Source organism: Ranitomeya variabilis, chromosome 3 (assembly GCF_051348905.1).
Source record: "Ranitomeya variabilis isolate aRanVar5 chromosome 3, aRanVar5.hap1, whole genome shotgun sequence".
Lineage (NCBI taxonomy): Eukaryota > Metazoa > Chordata > Amphibia > Anura > Dendrobatidae > Ranitomeya > Ranitomeya variabilis.
Genome location: NC_135234.1, coordinates 703278991 through 703305158, shown reverse-complemented (window position 1 = coordinate 703305158; position 26168 = coordinate 703278991). Strand labels below are relative to the sequence as shown.

At 41.7% G+C, this 26168-nt stretch overlaps 1 protein-coding gene across 6 annotated transcripts in view; it reads right to left on the bottom strand.

Moving 5' to 3' along the window:
• Positions 1-11408: 11408 nt before the first annotated feature.
• DCLK1 (doublecortin like kinase 1) overlaps positions 11409-26168 on the bottom strand; it is a 487270-nt gene continuing 472510 nt past the window's right edge. For all 6 annotated transcript variants that reach the window (XM_077298215.1, XM_077298213.1, XM_077298216.1 and 3 more), the window contains one exon: positions 11409-24602. In XM_077298215.1, coding sequence (XP_077154330.1) covers positions 24545-24602 — 58 coding nt within the window. In that variant the 3' untranslated portion in view covers positions 11409-24544. The remainder of the gene's footprint in view (positions 24603-26168) is intronic.

The following is a 26168-nucleotide window of genomic DNA, read 5'->3' as shown; positions in this document are numbered from 1 at the left end:
GTTTTGTTGCTCAGTTAAGTTTTTATAAATTTTAATCATAAAAGTGTGGGTCAATTATTATTCAACCCCTAGGTTTAATATTTTGTGGAATAACCTTTGTTTGCAATTACAGCTAATAATCGTCTTTTATAAGACCTGATCAGGCCGGCACAGGTCTCTGGAGTTATCTTGGCCCACTCCTCCATGCAGATCTTCTCCAAGTTATCTAGGTTCTTTGGGTGTCTCATGTGGACTTTAATCTTGAGCTCCTTCCACAAGTTTTCAATTGGGTTAAGGTCTGGAGACTGACTAGGCCACTGCAACACCTTGATTTTTTGCCTCTTGAACCAGGCCTTGGTTTTCTTGGCTGTGTGCTTTGGGTCGTTGTCTTGTTGGAAGATGAAATGACGACCCATCTTAAGATCCTTGATGGAGGAGCGGAGGTTCTTGGCCAAAATCTCCAGGTAGGCCGTGCTATCCATCTTCCCATGGATGCGGACCAGATGGCCAGGCCCCTTGGCTGAGAAACAGCCCCACAGCATGATGCTGCCACCACCATGCTTGACTGTAGGGATGGTATTCTTAGGGTCGTATGCAGTGCCATCCAGTCTCCAAACGTCACGTGTGTGGTTGGCACCAAAGATCTCGATCTTGGTCTCATCAGACCAGAGAACCTTGAACCAGTCAGTCTCAGAGTCCTCCAAGTGATCATGAGCAAACTGTAGACGAGCCTTGACATGACGCTTTGAAAGTAAAGGTACCTTACGGGCTCGTCTGGAACGGAGACCATTGCGGTGGAGTACGTTACTTATGGTATTGACTGAAACCAATGTCCCCACTGCCATGAGATCTTCCCGGAGCTCCTTCCTTGTTGTCCTTGGGTTAGCCTTGACTCTTCGGACAAGCCTGGCCTCGGCACGGGAGGAAACTTTCAAAGGCTGTCCAGGCCGTGGAAGGCTAACAGTAGTTCCATAAGCCTTCCACTTCCGGATGATGCTCCCAACAGTGGAGACAGGTAGGCCCAACTCCTTGGAAAGGGTTTTGTACCCCTTGCCAGCCTTGTGACCCTCCACGATCTTGTCTCTGATGGCCTTGGAATGCTCCTTTGTCTTTCCCATGTTGACCATGTATGAGTGCTGTTCACAAGTTTGGGGAGGGTCTTAAATAGTCAGAAAAGGCTGGAAAAAGAGATTATTAATCCAAACATGTGAAGCTCATTGTTCTTTGTGCCTGAACTACTTCTTAATACTTTAGGGGAACCAAACAGAATTCTCGTGGGTTGAGGGGTTGAATAATAAATGACCCTCTGAAAAAACTTTTCACAATTTAAAAAAAAAATAAACAAAGAAATAACATTCTTTTTTGCTGTAGGGCATTTCACACTTCCAGGCTGATCTACAGTCCAAATGTCACAATGCCAAGTTAATTCCAAATGTGTAAACCTGCTAAATCTGCAGGGGGTTGAATACTACTTGTAGGCACTGTATATATATATACACGTATACATATGTGTGTATGTATAGATATATATATACATATACTGTATATACATACAGTATATATATATATATATATATATATATATATATATATATATACTGTGTATATATATATATATTAGAGATCTTATAAGCAAGGGCCATAAAAGAGGCACAAAGGAAAGTTGAAGTTTGATAAAGGACGGCTGAAATAGTCTACACAATATGCTGTCTGCAGAGTCCTAGTACCTTCATTCAATGGTTTCATCACAGAGGTCATCATCACATCCCATAGGTAAATGCAGACAGAACATAACTCCTGTATGCACAAGAGCCTTGTCAATCACCACAGAAGTCAGATTTGGACTGCGTTTGCGTATTTATTTATATAGTGTGATAGCCCCATCTAGCGTGATAACGTCATCCTGCAGTCATGATGCCTGCACAATATTTAAATTGTATACAGGAAAGGAAAATATGGACTTTCTCTAAGCATACCTCCTAACCGTCCATTGGCACAGTCCCGAATTTGGGTTACTGTTTCTCAATCTCGGTAGGACATGGAAATGTTCAGACTTCAACTCCATCTGAGTCCTTAGAATACAGATATAGTTAAATATACAACCACAAGAACAAGGAACCAACAGATCCTTGCTTCACACTTCTATCTAGGTAGAGCCTAGAGGTCCTACAAGGCCCTTCAGGTTAAGTAATCTTAGAATATCTCATGAGCTGAGGTCTTGGCAGGTCTTCAGGTACTACTTAGACCAAGAGCAGTGACTTGTAACACAGAAGCAGTGAGCAGGCATGTGAAAGTTATGTATGATGATTGGGTAGGGTCATCATGCTTTTTGGTGTGATTGTAAAAGTCATTATGTAGTGTTGTAGAGTGTGGGGGCATCTTATTGTGTAGTGGAATTGTGGAGGGCATCATACTGTGTTTGTGGAGGAGTTTAGTCATATCATACGGGGCTGAAGACACTGGGGGAGTCATACTGTGTATCAAGAAAATATATTGTATCAGGGGAGCTCTGAACCCCCCACCCAAGACATAGTATAACTACTGTGATGGTGACATCTACTTTTAGAGCGCATTCATTAAGTACATTTATATAGTATATTAAACCTCTATAGCATCACACCATTCCATGGTTCTGCAAACTGGAAAAAAGCCATTGTACAGCTGGGAATACCCCAGTGCAGAGGAAGTAATTTTCAGCCACCTATATTCTTTGGACTGGTGGGGCTACCAGAGGTGTGAACCCAAGCGATCATTAAGAAATGACATAACGTATCAATATGCAATCACTTACTAAGATGCAAAAACTCATTAAAGGGTGCTGCAAAATATGAAAAAAGAACAGACAAAAAAAATTGGGATGTACTGAAATGTATGACAAATACAGCCATAAATAAATATGAATTCCATGAAGAAAAATAATACATCACCCTTGGTAGGCTGAAAAATGTACAGTAACTCCTGATGCCAGGGCACACATGCCATAGCTAGTGAGCTGCCATTGTATGAGTCTGATACGTTCATCACTATGACAGTGCTGCAGAAGACAAGATCATAGTCGCACTGTCCAGAACACAGCAAATGTTTACAAGTCACTAAGAGATCAAGGTCTAGAGAGCATCGAGATGAGACAGCTCCGCAAGTCCTGTCACTGCTACAACATGTTCACCTGAGGGAAACATCCGTGAACCCATTATGCTTCTGTCTGGATTTATTCTAAATATATTTGTCATCAAACTTGAAGACTTAGTATTCCCTAACCTCACAGCGGGTCAAGCAGCACCAGGCTTCTGGGACGGCAGTGGATTGTTAATTCAGAGCATAGAAAGTGTTACTGAAGAATATAAGATTGTCATATAGAAAGTCCTTCAGTATTGAAAGACATTAAACATTACCCTATACAGCACGTGTTTGGCATTAAAAATAGGATTCAAATTGTGTTTAAAAATTTCTAGCCACTTCTTGAAAGTCAAAGAAATTTAACTCTTCATAAAAACCTCTTGGTAGTAGTGTCTGCCACAAAGGGTAGAATATCTTTTTATAATGAGTTGTTCTAATGTTCCATCTTCAGGAGCACACTGCTCCTCCGCCTCCTGGCGTCTTGCATTGCTAAGTGTGGCACTCCTGAAGATTGACAGTTTGGATCAGCGCAGTGTAAAGAGGAAGACCGGGCTGCAGGTACCTGTGCTGAGCCGGGTCCGGTGTTTCCCCAGGGAAGAAATAGGGCACTGAACAAACCCCATGACCCGGGAGAGGGGGTGTGTACACAAAAAACTCAGAGCAGAAAGCGCATGAAGGGGGAGTTAGTTGCCGGCGCCAGAGAGCACAAGTGTGATCAGCGTGCTCCACACCCAGCGCAGCAGTACCAAGCCGGGCAGCGTCGAGCGGATAACCGTCAGGCGGTGTTCATACGGAGGAGTGCGTCAGCTGCAGGACTCTGGGGCACGTCTTCCCTAGCGGACCTGCGTGCATCAGCTCACGTACGCTACTGAGAATTCTGCTACTTCGTTGGCCCTCACTGATCGGGCTCATGGACTGGAGGCTCAGTGGGTAAAACCGGAGACCGCCCACTGCCGCCAGAAGACAGATCACTATTCTATGACCCCATCGGAGGACTCTACACTGGCAGTTGCCGGCACTACTACCCAATCAGACTGTGGCTTAAAGAGCATCAGCGGGAGCCACGATAAGTGTTATTTGAATATAGGACTGTTGCGTTAATTCTGCCAGTTCCTTTAACTCTGATTAATTGTTTATTAACTCCCTGTGAGGAGAGCACCCCTTAATTTGTCTGTTACATTAAATAATTTTGTTATACCGTACTGCTCAGCAATCCCTGCGTACTGCATCTCAGCACCTGCTTACAGCTGCTCCATACTATGCACTTTCCCTGGCTGCTAGCACAGGCAGTTTGGAGAAGGGCAGAGGGACTAAGGCTGGTCAGAACCACAGATTCAGAAAGCTTCAGAGACCCGCAAGCTAGCTCTGAAGCATAGAGCCTACAAGTAGCGCATGCACCTCATCTAGGTTACCAACCACTCTGAGAATGCACTAGGCAATGAGAGGTGTACTATAAATTTAACAATCACTCCGCTCTTGAAAACAAAGAGGATTTTTTTTCAATAGCAGGCAAATCGCAAACTTGCTTATTTTTGGAAGCATTTTAGCAATTTTACATAGCGTATTTAAGAACTTGGGACAACCCCTTTAAGGTTAAAGCACTTGTTTTAGCACAGGATTTAGGATGGTTTAGAAACTCTTTAAAGGATAATTTTGTTATAAATTACATTTCTAGAACACTTTTTCTTACAAGTCTGTATTGTAATGTTCCTCTATCTCCTGCAAATGGATAATTAAATTGGCAATTGGGTGTCGCCGTTCCCCTTGTCACCACTTGCTCATAGGGTGAGTTATTACTTAATATTATAGTATTATAGTATTATCATCAGTGATTGGACAATGTTGAGAATAACACACCTTTTGACAATAATAGTAATAATAATAGCTGTAGGTGTCCTTTAACCTGTTTTGGATTAAAGAGGTTGTCCACTACTTTAAAACTGATGACCTATCCCTAGGATAGGTTATCAATGTCTGATCAGTGGGGCTATCACACCCTGCAGCCCTGTCGATCAGATGTTCTTGGTGCTGTAAGCAGCGGGAACTGTTCAGTTACGGAGCTGATCCGTCTTCTGATGGTGGCCATGGCCGGGTCCTGTACTTCCGCTCCCTATTCAAATCAAGAGGTCTGATATAATTTGAGAACCTCTGGAGCACTGGGAAAGTCTTCATGATTTTATTCTCATTGCTGTTGAACTGACACAAGTTTGAATGTCCAGTAATTTTTTGTTGAGCACAATGACTTGGACAATTCCATGTGGATCTTGTTACTGTACTGTTACTACTAGTGACGGCCCTGCTCACTCGCGCTGTCCCTCTATAACTGAAGGTGTGCTCCTCTGGTTGTCATCTCCAAGCGGATCTTCGGTGCTTGACCATCGGCGAATGTCTCCTGGGCCTAGGCCGGAAAGGACTGGGTCCCGACTCTCGACAAGTGTCGTTTGGCCTCTGGGACTTTACCGGCTTAGGGCGCAGGTTCCGGTCTTGACCAGTGCAGTCTGAACTCTGGGTCTTGACTGGCGCAGTTTGTGACTCTGGGTCTTGACCGGCATAGTCGGGTCTCACATGGCGTTGTCCGGACCTTGCATGGCGTACGCTTCCTGCTGGCCTCAGTGCCATCTCAGGTCTGCTACACTCTCCTCCTTGCGGTTTGGTGCGCAAGGCTTTTATATCCAGGAACTATGTCGTGTGAGTCACCTGACCAGGTCCAGCTCAAGAACTCACTCCCCTTGCAATACTTCTGGTACCTATTGGTTCCATCTGGTTTCACCCGACCAGCAGATGGCAGTCTATCCCCATTAGCGTCACAACACGCAAGGGCTCTTCAGGGGTATCATAGCTTCTTCTTACAGACGTGCCAACCTCTCCTGCAGGACTCTTGTTTCAGAAGGCTTTGTTAGTATTCTTTTTTCTGTCTTGATTTAGAATTCTATTTTTCAGAATTATAAACAAGACAAAAAGATTATTAATATATATAGTTATGAAAAAGGGCAGTATTTTGTGTTCTTGGAGAATTCTCCAAGTTCTTGAGGCTTGTTATCCTTAAAAGGAACCATTATTGTCTGTGTCTTTATTGCTTGTGCTACTGTATGTGATTTGGTTGAGATGGCTGTGTAAGCTGATGGCTGGTTTCTTCCATACTGAACAGGTCCACATGTGATGAGTTTATGGATTGGATCCACATAACATGAAAAGTTAAATCCAGTAAACCAAAACCTGAAAATTGTATCTGACTGCAAATGGCTCCACATAATTATGGTACTCAGAGAAAACTCAACAGCAGGAGTCAATGTAAAACTTGTGTTGGAATTTTGTTGAGTTGCTCAAGTTGCAAAGCTTGGATATAATAATGCTTGGATGTAAAAGCTTAGATGTAATAATATGCACTGAGTCATGAAGTCATAAACTATAGTTCTCCTAGATTGGTTTGATATGTAAAATCGTGAAAGGAGCTGAATAAAATGTTGTAGGCTTAAGTATTCTAATACCCCTCCATGTAAAGGCTTCTCATTCACTGAAATATTAGCTGGTTAATACGTCCTCGAAATTGTGAGTTTTCCCACTGCCATACTGCAGACCTTGCTTTACCTTCACAAACTCTTTCTATTAGTGCAGTCTAGAAGGAAACCTAACTATGTGACTAAAAAAATGCTATTTGATACCATTAGGTGCTTAAGGGCTCATTTCCACATGCGAGACATACGTCCGTGTCTCGCAGGTTAAAACCCTCTTCTGGCGCCGGCACTTGGGAGCGGAGCGTGCAGCTCCATGTGTTGCTGTGCGGCCGCACGCTCCGCTCTGGAGTGCCGGCGCCAGAAGAGGGTTTTAACCTGCGAGACACGGACGTATGTCTCGCATGTGGAAATGAGCCCTTATACAGACTCTTTAGATAAAAAAATCAATTTAGCATTTGTTGATAAATAATAGAGAAGAGCATAGTACAGTATTATACACTGCAGTGTAGTTTCAATATAGTATACTATTATATAACATAGGATAGTACAGAATAGTACAGTATACCTTTATATAGTACAGTATAGTAGGGTACAGTGTATCATATGTGTTGTATGTACAGCAGTATCAGTGTCTCCTATGTGATGTATATACAGCAGTATCAGTGTCTCCTATGTGATCTGTATACAGCAGTCTCAGTGTCTCCTATGTGATGTATATACAGCAGTATCAGTGTCTCCTATGTGATCTATATACAGCAGTCTCAGTGTCTCCTATGTGATGTTATGTGAGCAGTGATAAATTTCCCTCTATGAGGAGACCTGTAGTGTAATATTCGTCTGTGTTTGGTACAACTTACTACTGCAAGTTCTTTTCAAAACTTATCATCGCCTGTGCTCCAGATGGACACAAACCTGGAAAAGGGCATAAAAATTACGGGGAGTTACATTTGACCAAATATAGCAGGTTAATTTTCAAGTTGATAATTTTGTACCGCCTGTGAATCTACTATATAATTGTCTAAGGGTCACTTCCGTCTTTCTGTCTGTCCTTGTCTGTCTGTCTGTCTTTCTTTCTGTCATGGATATTCATTGGTCGCGGCCTCTGTCTGTCATGGAACCCAAGTCGCTGATTGGTCGTGGCAAAACAGCCACGACCAATCAGCGACGGGCACAGTTGGCGGAAAAATGGCCGCTCCTTCCTCCCCGCAGTCAGTGCCCACTCCGTACTCCCCTACAGTCTGCCCTCACACAGGGTTAATGGCAGCGGTAACGGACCGCGTTATGCCACGGTGTAATGCACTCCGTTACCGCCGCTATTAACCCAGTCTGACCAACTTTTTACTATTCATGCTGCCCATGCAGCATGAATAGTAAAACGATCTAATGTTAAAAATAATTTAAAAAATAAAAAATCGTTATATACTCACCGTTCGTCGGCCCCCGATCGATAACAGGCCTTTCCCGCTCGCGACGCTCCGGTAACCGGTCCATGCTGCGATCTCGCGAGATGATGACGTAGCAGTCTCGCGAGACCGCTACGTCATCATCTCGCGAGACCGCAATGCACTCTTGAGACCGGAGCGCACGAGCAGCGTCAGGAACCACTTCGCTTGGATCCGGGGGCTCCGGAAGGTGAGTATATAACTATTTTTTATTTTATTTCTTTTTTTTAACAGGGATATGATGCCCACATTGCTATATACTACGTGGGCTGGGCAATATACTACATGGGCTGGGCAATATACCACGTGGCTGGGCAATATACTACATGGGCTGTGCTATATACTATGTGGCTGGGCAATATACTACATGGGCTGTGCTATATACTACGTGGCTGGGCAATATACTACATGGGCTGGGCAATATACTACGTGGCTGCGCAATATACTACATGGGCTGTGCTATATACTACGTGGCTAGGTGATATACTACGTGGCTGGGCAATATACAACGTGGGCTGCGCAATATACAACGTGGGCTGGGCAATATACTACGTGGCTGGGCAATATACTACATGAGCTGGGCAATATACTACATGGACTGGGCAATATACTACATGGGCTGTGCTATATACTACTTGGGCTGCGCAATATACAACGTGGGCTGCGCAATATACAATGTGGGCTGCGTAATATACGTGGGCCGCGCAATGTACTACGTGGGCTGCGCAATGTACTACGTGGGCTGCGCAATGTACTACGTGGGCTGCGCAATGTACTGTGTGGCTGTGCAATGTACTGCGTGGCTGTGCAATGTACTGCGTGGGCTGCGCAATTTACTGTGTGGGCTGCGCAATGTACTGCGTGGGCTGCGCAATGTACTGCGTGGGTTGCGCAATGTACTGTGTGGCTGTGCAATGTACTGCGTGGGCTGGGCTATACACTACGCATACATATTCTAGAATACCCGATGCGTTAGAATCGGGCCACCATCTAGTAATATTATAAATATCCAAATGGCCCTTGATAGAAAAAAGGTTTCCCAGACGGAGAGGATGCCGCCTTCACATCATTGCAGGTGTAAGTGTTCATTATGAATATCTCTGTATTGTCCTCTCATATATTTATACCTAGTAATAAGATCGCCTCTAGGCCTTTGCTTTTCCAGACTCGATAACCCCAAGTTTGGTAACCGCCATTGATATTGCTTCCATCTATTCCCTTAATAACCTTGGTCGCTCTTCTCTGCACTCTATGTCCTATGGTTTTTTTTATCCTATCAGGTCAAATCTTAATCAGAAGTAAACCCCCTCCCGGCTATTGAAACCTTTTATGATATCAGTAGTGGGAGTCATATAAAAATTACTCTTATAATGTATCATTGCGCTGATTATCCTACAATAAAAGACACTCCAGTGGTTTTGTTACCTGACTAATATAGAGGGATCTGGAGTGAAATGCCCACCTCTATTATAAGACATATGAAATAGGGGTATGATAAGTACATATGAATACAGGGCTGCTCATTTCCTGCTTATTTTTGTTTAATCAAGTGAACAGTGGCACAGCAGGTATATAAAATATTCATGTAAATTCTATATTCTGTTTTCTCATTTATTCTAGATCTGATTTATCAAAAATACCCTTTTCATTTTTTGTTTAATCAAAATGAATCCTATGCTGGAACTTGTTGCTTTATTCAAACAATCAGTACAGATTTTCCAACACCACTTTTAGCTTAAGGGTGTTTGGCGCCACCTTGTGGACAGTTTGCATTGCTATGAAGCCGCCATATTTTCTGATGAAAAATCTATGTAGCAAGACGCTCAGAGTTCAGGATAAGTTTTTACAAGGAGTTTTCTCTTGCATTGTTGTGAAATGCAAAGAGCTCATGTTAAAATGTGGAAGCAGTTTATCAATGATAGCACACTTTATGAGGAGTACCATTAAGGTAGTAAGGAAGGCATAACTAGAGAAGAGTAAGTGTTCCATAGCCCTTATCCCCGCCTCAACATCACCTTCTCTGAAAACTCTTTCTTGCAAAGCCGTGTTTAAAGGGAACCTTTCACTAGATTTATGCTGCCTGAACCATGGAATGCATGAATCAGATCCTGACTGCACCATCGTAATCAGGTATGATGAGAAAGTACAGTAAGAAAGGCCGGCATCATAGGGAGAGGCCTGGCTAATATGGTGGAGCCCCTGACTGACTTCTCTCTAACTCGCTCCGGGTGATTGATAGGTCGGAGCATCTCAGAGTAAGCCATACCTGGCTGCAATCGTGTAGCCAAGCTCTGATTCATGTGTAATGCAGGTGCATGGATTCAACGTACAGAGATCGTGAGGCAGAAACAGCCAGGAGTTGATATATTGGTATTTTTATACAGCAATAACTTCTAAACAACTTTGGTTAGTAAATATGCAGTCTAACAATATAGATTATTGTAACAAGTTATGAACAAGCTAGAAAGTCTCTCAGTACTTAACGTTAGTGGTGCGCCCAGTCCTGGGAGACACCATGTGAGTTCTCACTTGAAGCTCTGGTCTTAGCGGAGGTCACCGGTTTTTCCCCCTAGGCCGCAAGTCTCTTCCTGACGTAGTCTATTAAAGCCTGTTGAGCCTGCCACGCACCAACTGGCCCCTTCCCAACTTGTAATCCTAGTCCCAGCCGACACCGGTACAATAGGTGATAGCTGGAAGTAAGGGCCCTGCTCACTAGCACTGTTCCTGCTCTATCGCAGTCATGCCTCTCCTGTCACAGCCGCCGCACGGTTCTTCTCGGTTTGACAGTTGGCAAAAGTCTCTCAGGTTCGGGGCAGAAAGGACCAGGCCTCAACTCTTGACAGGTGTAGTCCGACCTTGGAGGCTCGACCAGCGCAAAGCGCAGATTCCGGCTCTGACCAGTGTAAGCTGTACTTGGGGATATCCGGACCTTGCCAGGTGGTGACCGACACCCAGGTAGCACAGGCTCCCTGCTGAGGCCTGTCACGTTGGTCTCAGTGGAGTCTCTGCAGCAAATCTATCCCACTCTTTTTCCTGGCGTCAAATCCCCATGTGGTTTGGCATGCTGGGCTCTTATATCAGGTAAGTTCTTACAGAGGATCTGGTCCAGCGCACAAGGTTGCTCGCTCTGCAAATCTTCCAGCGCACTTTGGTTCCGCTTGAGTTTGGCTGGCCAGCAGTTGGCAGTCTCTGGCACATCTGGCACCAATTTTCCGGAGGGCTCATGTTTTCTGGTTACACATGCTTCCCATGGTTCAGGAAGCATAAATCTAGTAACAGGTTCCCTTTAGAAACAGAAACAGAGACAGGAAGGGCATGCACCGACACACGTCACACAACCAGGTTATAATGTAGAGACAAACTCTTTAAATTTCAACTCATTTCCATCCAATTATTAACGAAGAACAAAAAGCTCGGGGTATGTTTCTCAGTAAATATTTTATTAACAGGTTTGGCTTGGCTTTATGTAGTATGCACCACATTGACATTGAGATGAGAGCTACGGTAAATATACAGCATTTCCTATCACAAAATTCTCACGCTCCCGTCTAACAGTCTGAGGCAAGAAATGTATTGGTTGATACTAACAGGTCAGAGGTCGGCTACAATGTGTTTGGTGAACAGAGTCGTGTCCTGGCTTTTTAATGGCTTATACAATAGAAATAAAGGTTTTTCCACATGTATCTCCCTGCAGAAAAGGAAAACTAATGCGTTGTGTTATAGCTGCTGTTTGGTCTGAGGGGCGGAACATGACACAAGGATTTTCTCGATGCTGCTTGTGAATTCCTCTGTTATGTGCTGCGCCCTAAGGTATAATACATATTAGTTCTCCCCGGAGTGTGCATTTATTCATGCTTTATATTGCAAATCACAGACAGTATCCGTCATCAAGGTTATTAATAGACCTTCAATGGCATTTCAATCTAAAGCAGATTTCCATTCAGTTGTGGTGGCCATCTTGTAAAGGTGACACCAAGAAGAGCAACCAGGGTATTTGCCACACTTACATAAAAAGGGTTTCTCAGGATTTCACCACCACTGCTCAATTGCCTCCAGTTGTCTGTGCAGCTCTTTGTTTATTTCCCTGAAGTGATGACATCACGTCCATCCATGTGACCACCACAGCCAATCACTTTCTTTTGTCACACTACACTGGTAGACACATCCACCGAGGTCACTGATTGGCCACCACAGTCACATGTGTGCACAGTACTTTATTTTTGCAGGGAAATAAACAAAAAATGGCAAAACCATTTCAGTATTGCCTCTAGAGTGGTGATGGGTTTAACAGGCAACTGTGTTTTTATTTTTTTTAATCCTGGAGAATTCCTTTAACTACAGAGAACTGTAAGGCTACGTTCCCATGATAAGTTTTGTATGCTGAATATTTTTGAAAAAAATGCAAGTAACTTATTTTACTTAATACGTGCAGAAATATTAAAAAAATCATCAAAAGCGCATCATGGGAACGCAGCCTAAGAAACAGAATCAGTCACAATCTGATTGCATCTTCTGTGGTCAAGTTTCCAAAATAGTTGCCACAAAAAATGATCAAAAAACATTACCGAACATTGTATCACAAGGCTCCGAATTATTGCAGTAAAGATTCCCAGACAACCCTAACCTAAAAATGAAAAAATGTGGAAACAGAAATATCTCCAAACAGTAACACTCTCATTATCCAACACAGAAAGAACATTGGCTCAAAAGCAAAGCAGAGCTGGCACACAAATGGCTCTTGGCATGCCTTCTGCTTTTTTGTTAGTCTTCTTCTGCATGATGACATTTTGAGGTTTTTCAGACCAATATTGTAATGAAATCAAATTCAAAAATTCCCAGATGAAACTCGGCAAAATATAATACTTTAATATTCCCACATTTGGATTAATTTATTAAAACTTGAAATTGAAACTTGTCTAAAGCAAATAATCGAAGTGTATACGGGGCTCAACTTTCCAAACCCCCCATCTGTTCCAGACTTCCCAAGATCGCTCCCAAAAGGGGTGGTGATTTGGAAACTCCACCCAAAAGTGTGTATATTAGGCCAGATCGGGGTCTTACCAGGAAAGTGTGGGCGTTCCGGGGAGTCACAAGTATGGGGTGGAAACCTAAATAGTAATCATCAGAACTCATGCATATGTATATTTTACGGATCTGTATTATTCACACTAGTAATCTTTGGGCCCATATTGAGTCATGAAGAAAGATAGAAGATACAAGAAATATAGATCTCCTTTTCTTAATATTCCGAACTTATGAAGATGTCTGTGAAACCTCGATCCAAGCACAGAGCACAATACACGGCACTGTCCGCTGGTCTTATATATCACTATGAGGCAGTCAAGCTTGTGTCGGGAGACCCGCGGACAGTCCACGCATTATGTCTTGTGCTCAGACCGAATTTCTGGGACGTCTGTATGAGCCCTAAGTGTTAGGCCCACTGCAGATGAGCATAAGAAAAATAATCTGATTTTAATTCAGAAAACACACGATTTTTAACAAATTGTCATCTGTGTGCCATTCTTGTATCCGTTTTTTATGTTCGTGTGTGATCCGTTTTCAAACATCTACATTTCCAAATGCGTATGATCAAATACAGTTTCCTAGGTTAATAGAAATGTATCCATAAAATTGGATGTTCTGTGTGGGATCTGATTTTTTGTTATGCACCCATAGACATGAATGGGTGAGTGATAGGAAAAATGGTGTGCACTCAGGTCTGAAGCATGAGGTGCAGGTGGAATGGACTTTAACGGTCCCAGAAATAAGAAGTATAATTCACCGCACACTCTCTTTGGTACGTTGCAAACTTGTTCATCAATATTTATTCAAAATATATGTCCATATGCCATATGCCTGGCAGTTGCACACCTAGCAAGGCGCGGGAGCGCTGCTCTATAGCCACCACTCACTGCTTTATACGGGTCCCCTATTTGGCAGACAGCCACCAGCATTAGGATCCTATTGTATGCTCTGAAGCACTGGGATACTAGACATCAGGGGTCTCTGTATAAACCCCCTCCTCTCTCTCTACCTCTCGTTACCTTACATCTGAAACCAAGCAACCCCATGAGTAAGACCCGGGAGGGCCGAAACGTTGGGTTCTAACTTCTAATCAGATTGCATTACTATGAACTATATTGCTTGTGGCTTTATGGACATATATTTTGAATACATTTTGATGAACACGTTTGCAACTTACCAAAGAGAGTGTGCGGTGAATTATACTTCTTATGAATGGGTGAGTGTCATCTGAGACTCTGAAGAGATTAGTGTATGCTCTGAGATTAGTGTATGCTGCGATTTGTTTTACTCAGACAGTTGGACCGAGACAAAAATGCTATCCAATCAAAAATCGGTCAGCTCAAGACTGATTTATGCACAAGTCTACATGGGCCTTCAAAGGAGTTTTCCGGCTTGCTTAAAGAACTCACAGCAACAATTCATGAAGATAAAAGAGGAAAAAACTATTTACTCACCCCGGAAATATGCTCCCCACTCCAGCACTGATGTCCTGAAAGTCTCTGCCAGAATGGAACTGATGACCCCTCAACTGTTCTGATCCTGCAGCTGCACTGAGCACACTGAGCTTTTATGGGGTATGGTAAACCACCACTCCACTGGATTTTTTTATTGTACCACCTGAGTTGTGCTTTAAATGAAAATCCTCTGCCCCCTGTCTCCTACACACCTGTCGTACCCTTCATTCTTTCCCAACGGCGCTCTGGTCCATCCCCAGTGAAAAGTGACCTGCCGGCAGGCTCCAGTGTCTGCTAGAGCGCGCCGGATGTCACTTTTCAATACATCTCTAGGAGAGCCTCGTTCTGGCCTCGTTTCCTCACTCATAGACTTGCAATGAGCTCTTGTGATGTAACTTCTGACTTCCGGCGGAACCGGAGGGGCATCGGTAAAAGGTGAAGCCGCCGGAAGCTGAGTATAAGATCAAAGGTTGGGAGATTACACTTAAGGCTGCTTTCACACTAGCGTCGGTACGGGGCCGTCGCGCTGCGTCGGCCCAACGTACCGACGCATACTGTGAAGAAAATGCCCGAAAGTTGGCAGCGGAAGCAGTCTTAAGACGCTTCTGCTGCTTCATTGTAAGGTACGGGGAGGAGGGGGTGGAGTTTCGGCCGCGCATGCGCGGTTTAAAATGGCGGTCCCAACGCACAAAAAAAGTTACATGTAACTTTTTTTTGTGGCGGCGGTGCACCAAAACACGACGCAACCGTCGCACGACGGTTGTGACGTGTCGCAATGCGTCAGTAATGTTAGTCTATGGGGAAAAAACGCATCCTGCAGACAACTTTGCAGGATGCGTTTTTTCTCCACAACGACGCATTGCGACGTGCAGTGCACGACGCTAGTGTGAAAGTAGCCTAAAGTGCCATTCCACCGCTGAAAAACCCTGATGGAGTGGTGCTTTAATAAAATGACACCAAAGAGGACATTGTGGTTGAAATTGGTGTTTCTTCCAGAGTCTCATACGCATGCATCATGGTATCTGTTAAAAACGAAAGCCACAATGCTGTGCCGAATATAATGACTAATAACGCAGTTGTTTTGATGCAATAATAGCACCACATGCAGTGTATTCCTCTTGTAGCAAAACTGACAGAATTTATCTTAATATGAATGGGGCCCTCCCATCTCTCCACCAAGAGATAATTTGGAGAGAAAGAAGGATTGGACATGTTGAATATTAATGCCCTGTCTTTCATTCTCAGGAAGGATACATCAGAATGGCAGAATCTTTCACCCTTGTCTCCATTGAAAATGCATGCATGCTCAACCAAACCGAGTGTGCATGTGTGCAAGGAGCTTGGGGAACAATAGCTGTTGGCCCAACGTGCCTTCAGCTTTTGAGAGCATATGGCCACCTTGGTGCACCCTCTTTGTAGATCAACATACTTGACATTTTACTGCATTTGATGATAAGGACCACAAGATAATTGGGATTTTCAAAAATAGGAGAAAACTGAGTTATCACGGTCAGCCTAAGGATAACTGAACAGTACTTCTGATCATTAATTAATCTACAATTTCAATAATATAGCAATATATTCTACTCTAAGGGTCATTGAAAAGTTATGGGCTTGGAAGGAAAAGCTTGCTTTGCCCAATTCAAGAAGGGCTCCATGCAGATCTGGTGCAGAGTCTGAAGGGACGTGACAGTATACAGGGCCATATAGCGCCCCCTCAGGTCCTGCACCAGATATTACGCAGTAGTGCCCATAGGATTCATTTACAACACTCATGTCAAATAGTGTAAAATTTCCATATAAAAGGACGTTGGCGTTTCGTCAGGGAACATGTCCAAGTTCCCAGAAATAAACTTAAGTTGACGACAATCTTATGTTTATTTTGGAAGAAATAACCTCCTTTTAGGTTATTTATTATAGTGTAATAACATTTGAGAAACAGTGTAATTAATTTAACTTAATCAGCATTTTCAATAATGTATGTATCAAAACATATCAGGTTTCCACTGATATCTCATGCAAATACATTTCTTGCTCAGACAGTAAAATATAAAAGATCAGCAGAAGGGCTAAAACATAGCTGACGGCTGTACTACAAGTTATTGCAAATGAATGATTCTACAGTTTACATACATGATAAAGATATAACATGGACACTAATCATCAGAACATGGCGTCATCTGCTTCCCTATACCGAGTAGTCAGTGTGGTGATGTCTATGTCATGCATCGCCTTATGACAAACATACAAAATGGCACAATTGTAGAAATGACTCCTCTTGGAGGAAGTCAAAGCCGAGGGTCAGTTGACCTTTCCCCATGGCTTAGTGCTACATCTAAAACAAGATGAGTGTCATCATTACCCAATTAAGGGCCGTCAGAAATATGGCACCAGACTTATTTTTGCTACTGGATAGTTATGTTCTTTTTTTTATGTTTAGAACTAAAAAGAAATATGTTTAAGAAAATAATATTCATTTTTTGAGACCCTTTAAAATCAAAGTGCTAAAAAATACTGAAACTTTGACTTATGATGTGAATATTTTCACCCTTTTTTTTAGATTTAAAGGAAAATTTGTCACATTCAAAACAGCTTGATATATAAGTTTGCAGAAAAAGATTTGGCAGAAATTGTAATTTATTTATTTAATCTCATTCTGGGCTTTTCAGTCAAGTGGGCGGTTCTTATCATTGACTGACAGATGTCAACCGGACGTGCAGTGGGCAGCATCAGAAGAAAGGAGACAGCGAGGAGAACATTCATGGCCACTGTCCGTACACTCGCCGGCAGTATTCAGACAGTATTGGCTCTGGGAAGCAAGCCCGGTAAGTCAGAAGCGGGAGACTGGCCCCAATATATCATTGAGGAGGAATAACAGGGCACCAAACTTTAGGCCTTGCCACTGAAGCCTCCTTATTTGCATATAAATTAAGCTAATTTCTCAGGCACTGTACCAATAAAAGCTTCTGTACTAGTCTGGTTGTTATAGGGGCCAAGTCTGTATAACCTATTTAAAATGAATTTTGGGGCTCATGGACTCCCTTTAACAATTGCTCAGTCCCTTCACAACTTGCATTGTCCCATGTAGAAAGACCATAAACAAATGCCAGTCTAGATAACTATTTAACTAAGAAACTTTAACAATCAACTCCATTACTGAGCTCATCAGACCGCAGGATCTAAAACCCTTATCTGTCTTCTACTGAAGTATCTTCTAAGCGGATTTCTGACCAGTTCAAAGGGGAACCTTAAAGAGAATCAATCACCAGGTTTTTGCAACCTCATCTCACCTGAGTACAGTATGATGTAGGGGCAGAGACCCTAATTTCAGCGATGTATTCCTTAATTTTGTTGGGTGCAGCAGTTGTGATGTTGTGATAAAATCAGTTTTCTAAAATTCAGATCTAGCAGAGCTCTGGTTGCTGAGCTGTGTATAACCTCGCCCACACCACTGATTGGCAGCTTTCTGAGTACACTATATATGAACAGAAAGCTGCTAATCAGTGGTGGGGGATGAGTTACACACAACGGTTGACTAAGAGGCACAAGATATCTAGTCCTGTCATGATGATCTTCTGCTGATAAAATGCTGATTTTATTGAAACAACATCACAAAGCCTAGTAAGTGACATCAATGCCCCTGCATCATTCTGCTCCCAGATTACATAGCAAAAACCCGGTGACAGATTCCCTTTCGTTATATGAGTTATATTACAATTAAACGATTGTTCTCTGTTTTTGTAGGTATCTATCAGGCTTCAAGCTCTTGAGCCCTAATGCAGAACCCATAACAGACCTCAACTTATCACTTGCCATCTATGAGACTGTGGTCAATCTCAGTGGAAGGGGATTTTTTTTTTTTTACTCAGAACTAGGTGTGATTACTGTTTTCAATTATTCACAACAGTTTCTAGTCAACTTTTAATAAGTTAAAGGGAATCTGTCATCAGGTTTTTGCTACCTTATCTGAGAGCAGCCTGATGTAGGCAAATAGAAGCTGAATCCAACGATGTGTCACTTAGATTACTGGGTGCAGCCATTCTCACACAATCAGAGCTTTTAGATTTAGCAATACAGCAGAGCTGAGGAAGCTGCCCCCGCCCACACCAGGCTCTCTGTGTACATTGTCTATAGACAGTGAGCTGCTTATCACAGGAGGGGTGTGTCGGACAAGCAGGTGCTGATCTAGTCCATCAATAAGCTACTGGTGCTAAAACAATCATTGTAAGCAAACAACAGCACGAGAGGCATTGCTAAAATCTGTGTTTTAACCCCTACAGCATTGTGTCCTCAGCTCACATAGCAGAAACCTGCTGACGGATTCCCTTTAGGCAATGGGATGGATCAGCTCTTTCCCATTTAATGAGCAGGTTTATATGGGTTCCAAGTGTTACTGATATAATATCTTTCTTCTGCACATACTTGACCAAAATTTAGAGCAGTATCCAGTTGCGAGATGTCTCTAGTGTAGATTCATCATCATCAGATCCTTTTATTCTTCACTATGCTATGATTTCATTTTGTTGAAAAAAACAACAAAACAAACTCCCTTGAAGCAATAAAATGTTATATGAGGCCACATCAACTACTTCCGCCACTAAGACTTTGCCCTAAAAGATGACTGTCACACGCGCTATGTAGACTGACTAGGATCCTATAGATTACTTTGTAAGCTGCTCATCTGTAATAGAAATTCTACTACAAATACCAACACTCCGAGGTTAACGTCGCTAATAAGAAAACTTCATACTCCCCTTTCTTAAAAAGCAGCACATTCATTTCATCGCCCATATGGCACAAAATCCAGAAAGCTGGCGTAACCCTTCAAAAACAGTTAAGCTCTATTCTAATGGACTTCATGAGTGTCTGAGATTACAGCTGATAGAAAGATATTTAAAGGGATTGCTCAGTTTTATGGAAATAGGCTGAATTATTCTATAGTGAAAACATATGTAGCCCACTTACATGCGCTGTGTTCTATATCCTCACCGACATTAAGATCTTTACGTACAGTCAGTGAAAGGAAACTTTCTTGCTTACGTGTAGGTTCCGAAGACCCATCATGACTGAGACTTTGATACAAAGTATCCGGTCCAGGGAATCATTTGTACGTAATGATAACCCTTTCCTCATTAGTAAGGTTGGTACATAACCGTTTAGTCCATGACACTCAGGACAGGAGTGAGATATAAGTTGCTGGTTAGGCTGGATAAAAATGTGAGAAAAACCTCTAATGAAGAAAAGATAAAATTCAGAAAGATGGATCCTTGAGAAACATTTATTGAATATACAAGAAGACAGAAAATATCACTGCTACAAAAAATAAATAATCAGACGTAGTCCTCGGTACTCAGTAAGGACTACGTCTAAAACACGTCTGCTTACTCATTAAGGACCATGCCTGAAAAGCATCTGATTTTTTAATGATGTTAGAGTGATTTTTTTTCTGGCTTTTTGTATATTCAATAAATGTTTTTCAAGGATCCATCTTGCTGGAATTGTATCTTCTTTCACACTTCTCACTGTTCTCCTGTTCTGATGCTGCCCATTCTCAGTCAGTCTCTACTTTCTGATGCAGCAATGATGTCTCAACACAGGAACATATGACCTGCTGAGGCCAATCAATGTCTGAGTTGGGTCATTGCTGAGGTTAGTGATGGACTAACTAAGTGGTCATTTACTGAGTGTGGAGAGAAAGCAAGAAGTAGAGACTAGTGGGGGACCCAAGCACCGTGGAAACGGGCACAGATTAATATTTAGGAAGTATGACTTATTTTTAAATTCCATTCTGGAATTTTGTTTTCCAATTCTGAAATAAAAATCACTTTTTAATTGCATGTTGAGAAATTTAGATACTAAAATATATTAGAAAGTATGACCAAAATTAGAACTGTTATACCCTGTTACAGTACAGCACAACTTGAGCAGAAGTGCATGATATTAGCAATTTTCCTTTTCTGGCTATTATATAATATTGCCAATATTAATAGAAATGTGCAAAGTATTTAATCTACCATTATGTTGCATCTTGAACTACTTCTGGCCAATTGTCTTCTTCAATATCTGCAGGTTGGATACATTATAGAGGGAGATACAGTAGGATTGGATGGGCTTTGTGGTCCACAATGCTGCCCCATCAGTAGTTGTCACTAGTGATGAGTGCATATCCCTCGAGTTTGCCTAGGGTGCTCGGGAATGCAGCTAGTATCGCGGGTGCTGGAGTGACATGTTCTGGTCCTCATGGCAGCATATTTCGCAGCTGCAAAAACTTTCCGAGATTGCCCACGTTTGTCAGGCAATGCCTGCGTTTTTTGTGGAGGTCTAACAGTTGCCTAAAATGTGTCCACAAGGACTCGAACAAGTAGGTCGAGAACCTGCAAAGCTCGGTGCATGATCGAGCACCCTAGGCAAACTCGAGGGATTAGAACTTGCGTTTACCACTAGCTGCAACCCAATGAAATGAAATGAGATGACCTCCCCTAGCAGTAATCCAGCCCCATGTGCAGAGACATCTACCATCAGCAATCTTTCTTCGCACTTTATGCCCTGATATTTCTTTAATACAGAACATAACGTTTTGTATACCCCTGTGCTTTTTACATTTTAATATATGAGAAAATCAATGCTGTTTATAGTGATCGCTTTAGGGTAGGATACAAAGCGGCCCATGTGCCCAGTAATATATATATTGCAGACTGCAAACCAGCGCTGAAGGATCATCAGGAGATCATCAAGAGATGCAGTTTACACATGATGCGGAAATACCAAAGGCCATTGATGAAAGCAGCACTGTGCATTGGGCACTGCACATATGGGCGGTCATACATGTAATATACTTTCATCAGATTCATTATTATGGATGGATCTGATGAGCTAAACTTCATTGAATATTCACTCTGATTTCATCTAATGAATCTGACTGAACCAGATTTTATAGTGTAAGATTATTGCACATTGGTGATCAGATGATCAGCAAAAAGAAAAGGTTGCAAAGTAAAACTTTATAACTACTAACGTTGCATTAAGGTGCAAAATTTCACTAAAGTGCAGCTACCAATAAGCTTTCTGCCAGCAAGTTTATGATACTGTACCGCTGCATATAGATCACCTCACATTAAAGAAATGCATTAAAAATTTTGCAGGTTTCAAGGGGTGAAATCTATAAATATTTCATGGATACTAAATATCTGCACATGATTTACACTAGGACAGCAATCTGATATAGGAAATCTAAGCTATTAAAGGGAAACTATTTACCTGCAAATATAGGGTTAATCTGGAGGTCAGTGTTTAAATCAGCTGTACCTGGCTTATTGGAGCAGCGGCTATGAGGAGAAAATGAAGTGTTATTCTACCAGCAGCTGCTCGCTTCCAGTCTTTGGAGCGTACAGGGACCGATTACAGTCATTGCTCACTACACAGAGAGCGAGTCTCTAATACTCCTTGGCACTATGATTCACGGCTGCAGAGCAGGCTGTCAATCAATGTGCTGTGGAATCGTCACAGTATTCTCACTGTGTAGTGAGCCGTAATTGTAACCTTGCATCTGTTCGAAATGCCTCACTTTCTTCATTTCTACCTTGTATCAGAATTATATTTTTAATTCTATGATGGAATAAAGTTTAAAGAAATTTTACCAGGAGCTGGAAATAACTTTTTTTCTATTTTTCTGATTGTAACCCTTCCCCTATGACTGAAAGAGAGCAGCTGCAGGGAGAATATAACAATGTCTCCCTGTAGCTGCTGCTTTAGTAAGCTGGCTACATAGGATTTAAATGGTACTTTTCCGCAAATTGACCCTATATTTGCAGGTAAATAGCATTTCTGGATGTTACAGGTCGCTTTTCAGGGGTTATCTAGGACTATATTAATTTTTCACTGTGTGCCTTAGAAATAACAGGCACGTACAGTACAGACCAAAAGTTTGGACACATGCTATTTTTTTACCTAAATGTCCCTGTTCTCAACCTGACATTGTTTTGCTTTTGTTCCTGTCTGTTACTGTGACATAGCTCCCTTTTCCCTGTATATAAGTCCCGTCTAGCCAAGTAGGCGTGATCCTCAAGGAGACGCTCACAGAGAGGAGTTGAAGACCACGCCCACTTGGGTAAAAATAATATATATATATATATATATATATATATATATATATATATATATATATATATATATACTGTAGTTGCCAACTACGTGTCTGTTGTGCCGGCACAGAGTGGTCACTTATCGCTTCTGCTGGTGATTCTGCGGATTCAGTTGACATCACGTCATCAGAGCAGCAGCTTCTCTTCTTATCTTCCGCTCTGCTGATGGGGAGTGACTTCGATGTCATGCTGATTGACAACCGGCTCCATGCTGCATAGCTGCGGAAAGCTGGCTGTCAATCGTAAAGACGTTGGCAGGTCACACCTTATCAGCAGAGCAACCCGGAAGGAGAAAAGCTCCTTTGTTGATGTGGAGCAGCTGATTGCCGACAGGAGCGGTGAGTGACTGCTCTGAACCAGTGCCGAGGTAGCGACTATCTGCCTGTTAGTTTATTGGCTCATAGTAAAAAAACAAACAATGGAGAACCCTTTTAAAGATATGTTTAACAACAAGGAGAATTTGGCAGAATTAAGATTGCTGCTCAGGACTTTATCAAAGGCTTTAACTAAGGTTTAGTGCAAAAAGCAAAGTGTGTACAGTTACCTTGCATCTTATAGATTATCATTATAAATAAAACCTGGAGAATGTGGAATAAAAATGTACTGATAACACATCCTAAAACCTGAAATATAAATAAGCTGTAGTGAAAAAAAATACAGTACTTTTAATGCTTTTACCATACCTCTCTGCTATACATCTTGCCGTTTTTTTCTTTTTTTATAGTTATAACAGTTTTCATCGCAAGTCCATAGCTACAAGTGACCCCCAAAGTATGTTACAAAATAGGGTAAATGGGGTAATTCACAGAAGTGGAGCAGTCATAAAATCGTTGTTATTTAGTTCATTCAATGTTTTAATGATAATATTACTACAACAGAGGACAATGAAAGTGAAAAAATGAGTATGGCCAAAGCAAATTAAAAAACAGTGACAGAAGATTCAGACTTTATTTTTTTTTTTTAAATGACAAAACGAGAAAAAAATATTTGGATTTATTTCTTGGTGGAGAATGACAGACGTAGAAAGACAACAGGCAAGAAAGACATACAACGCTCTCACACATTGGCATCCAAGATATCCGTTACTACTCCATAAGCTGACAAACACTAACTGGTCATTTTGGCTTTCGGTAAATGTAAATTTAATTTTTTCTGGTTTTCAACAACGTTTTATTGATACATCCACTCTCTGCGAATTTCCTGCCGGGCTTCCTGGAGAATGTATGATGGAAGTGATAGCGACATGGACTGGACTGACATTAGATTGCCCTTCAATCAGTCCATACTTGCAAAACAACTTGTAGCAATCCCTATTTTCTTTCTCATGCATCTGTGCTAACGTAGGCATACAATCATGACTTGGCCTTTTATAGGCCCTGCAAACAGATGTTCGGAAACATTAGGTTACCCACCATAATGTGGCTGTGCTTCATATTACATATAATAACTCACAATAATGATATTCTATCATTCTCCTATAGCTCAGTATATTCACTATTAATCCTGGCCTTAACATGTTATAATAATCTGCATGGTTGCTGTATGCGGTAATCAATGTAAACCGTACCCCATTTATGTCTTTCCCACATATAGCAGCCTTATATTCATTCATGTATCAGTCATTCGTAAGAACATATTACAAGCATTTACCCCCATTGGGACAAAAGACATTCTCAATCTCATATTTTCACCCCTGCTATTTGTTCTTTCAAACCTAGAATTATTGTCAAGACTGGTAATGTCCAAAACAGATTTCCAGAAGGGTTTTCTTTTTTTCTCATTCTGAAGTCTCGAAGGGTTAAGCCAAGACTTTAAAGTGTTTCCTTAAAAGGGTGAGTTAGGTGAGCGAACAGTCTCAGATGAACTTGGTGAATAGTCCTCTGACTCCGAAGTCAGTTCAGGTGCAGCTGGCTGGGCCATGAATCGTCTCCTCACATCCTGGTTGCGTCTTCGTCTGAAAACCTGCCTCTCCTTATCAAGAGCGGTGGTCTGGGGGGGAGAGCAGGAAACCATAAAGGATGTTAAATTCTGGTTCTAACAATACAACTTTAAGACATAGAAGGCACCAAGTCAAAATGTAACTTCTGGTTAGTGATGTTAACATAGAAAGCATTGAATTTAGAAGCTTTTAGGCTCCTACGATGTATGGTTATGGTAAAATCCACCCAAAAGTAGCCTACTCTCGACTTGCTTAACCTCAACAGTACTTTGTGCCGCGAAAACTCTCAACTAATGAAAGACTCAACTAAAAACAAGATGAGAAGTTCCCAGTTTTCTACCAACATTGAGACCCACAACAATAAATTGTTCTGCATTGCAAAATCTCAATGTGTTGTATGAAAACAGGTAAGGAGCAAGCCTGGAACTTGACCACTTCATTCTTCAGTGTCTTCACAACGTCTACAATTGAATACCAAGAAAAGACAGAAACTCTCCTCAACTTAGATGTCTTTCTGCATTAGCTGGTGGCACAACTTGCTAATATATTCCTTTCAGTTCTATTGGCTAATATGTAAAGTTATGCTGAGTAAGGCCTTCAAGATGATTGCACACCATAATTTATATCACCTATTTATATCACCAAGAGGGTTAAAGATGCTGTCCGCCTTTCAGGAGATTTTGTTTTTTCCTTAAATGCATGTAATTGGGGCTGAAAATCATTTTTGCAATTAAGTTCCATTAAAATATTTTCAGAATTTGCCTATGGCCTCTGTGTTGAAAAGTTTATCTTTTTCTTAAGCTCCTCTGCAACATTCTTAATAAAACCCAATTGCAAAAATTATTTTTAGCCATTTACAGGCATCTAAGTAAATAAACAAAATGTCCCCAAAGATGAACAACCCCGGGGTCAATCCTTATTTGTTAGAAGTCTCTCTTGACAATAAGCTGATCAAAATGTGTAATACAGGACAGGGTGTCCAGAACGAGAGATGCTACTTGTAAGCACTCTTCATTCCGACCATAAGAAGACAATCTTCTGTCCAGGATTATCGTCATTAAAACTAAAAAGTCTGTGCTAGGGTTTGATGATGATAAGTTTTCTAAATTGTACAGCCCCTTGAAGCCTTGTTCACGCAGTGTTTTTAATGTCTATTTTTCCTCTTACACAAAATTTGGATCCCAAAATTTGAAAAATACAAAAGGAAAGACTGATACTTCTGCTTTTTTAGGAATCCATCCTGATTTTAGCTTAAAAATGCCTTACTAAACCGTAAACTTAACTTGCAGCCATGAAAATTGTTCTACATGTTATATGTCATATTATAAATAAAGATTATTATTATTATTATATGGACATCTAGAATGGCTGGCCATTTTAGCACTTCTTTAGGCATGAGGGTAAAGATTGATTCCACCTGTACCAGGGTTGAGAGTCCACATTAAAGCCAGATAAAGAACTTATGGTCTCTGTGGCACAGGGATTGGGGATCCCATAATGTGATTCTGAATTGGTAAATAACAGTGAAGGTTTCATGGCTAATTTCCACGATTAATTGGGGTTGAACAAGTTTAAGGGAGTTATCTCTCAACAACGAGAAGACCAATCAGCTCTGA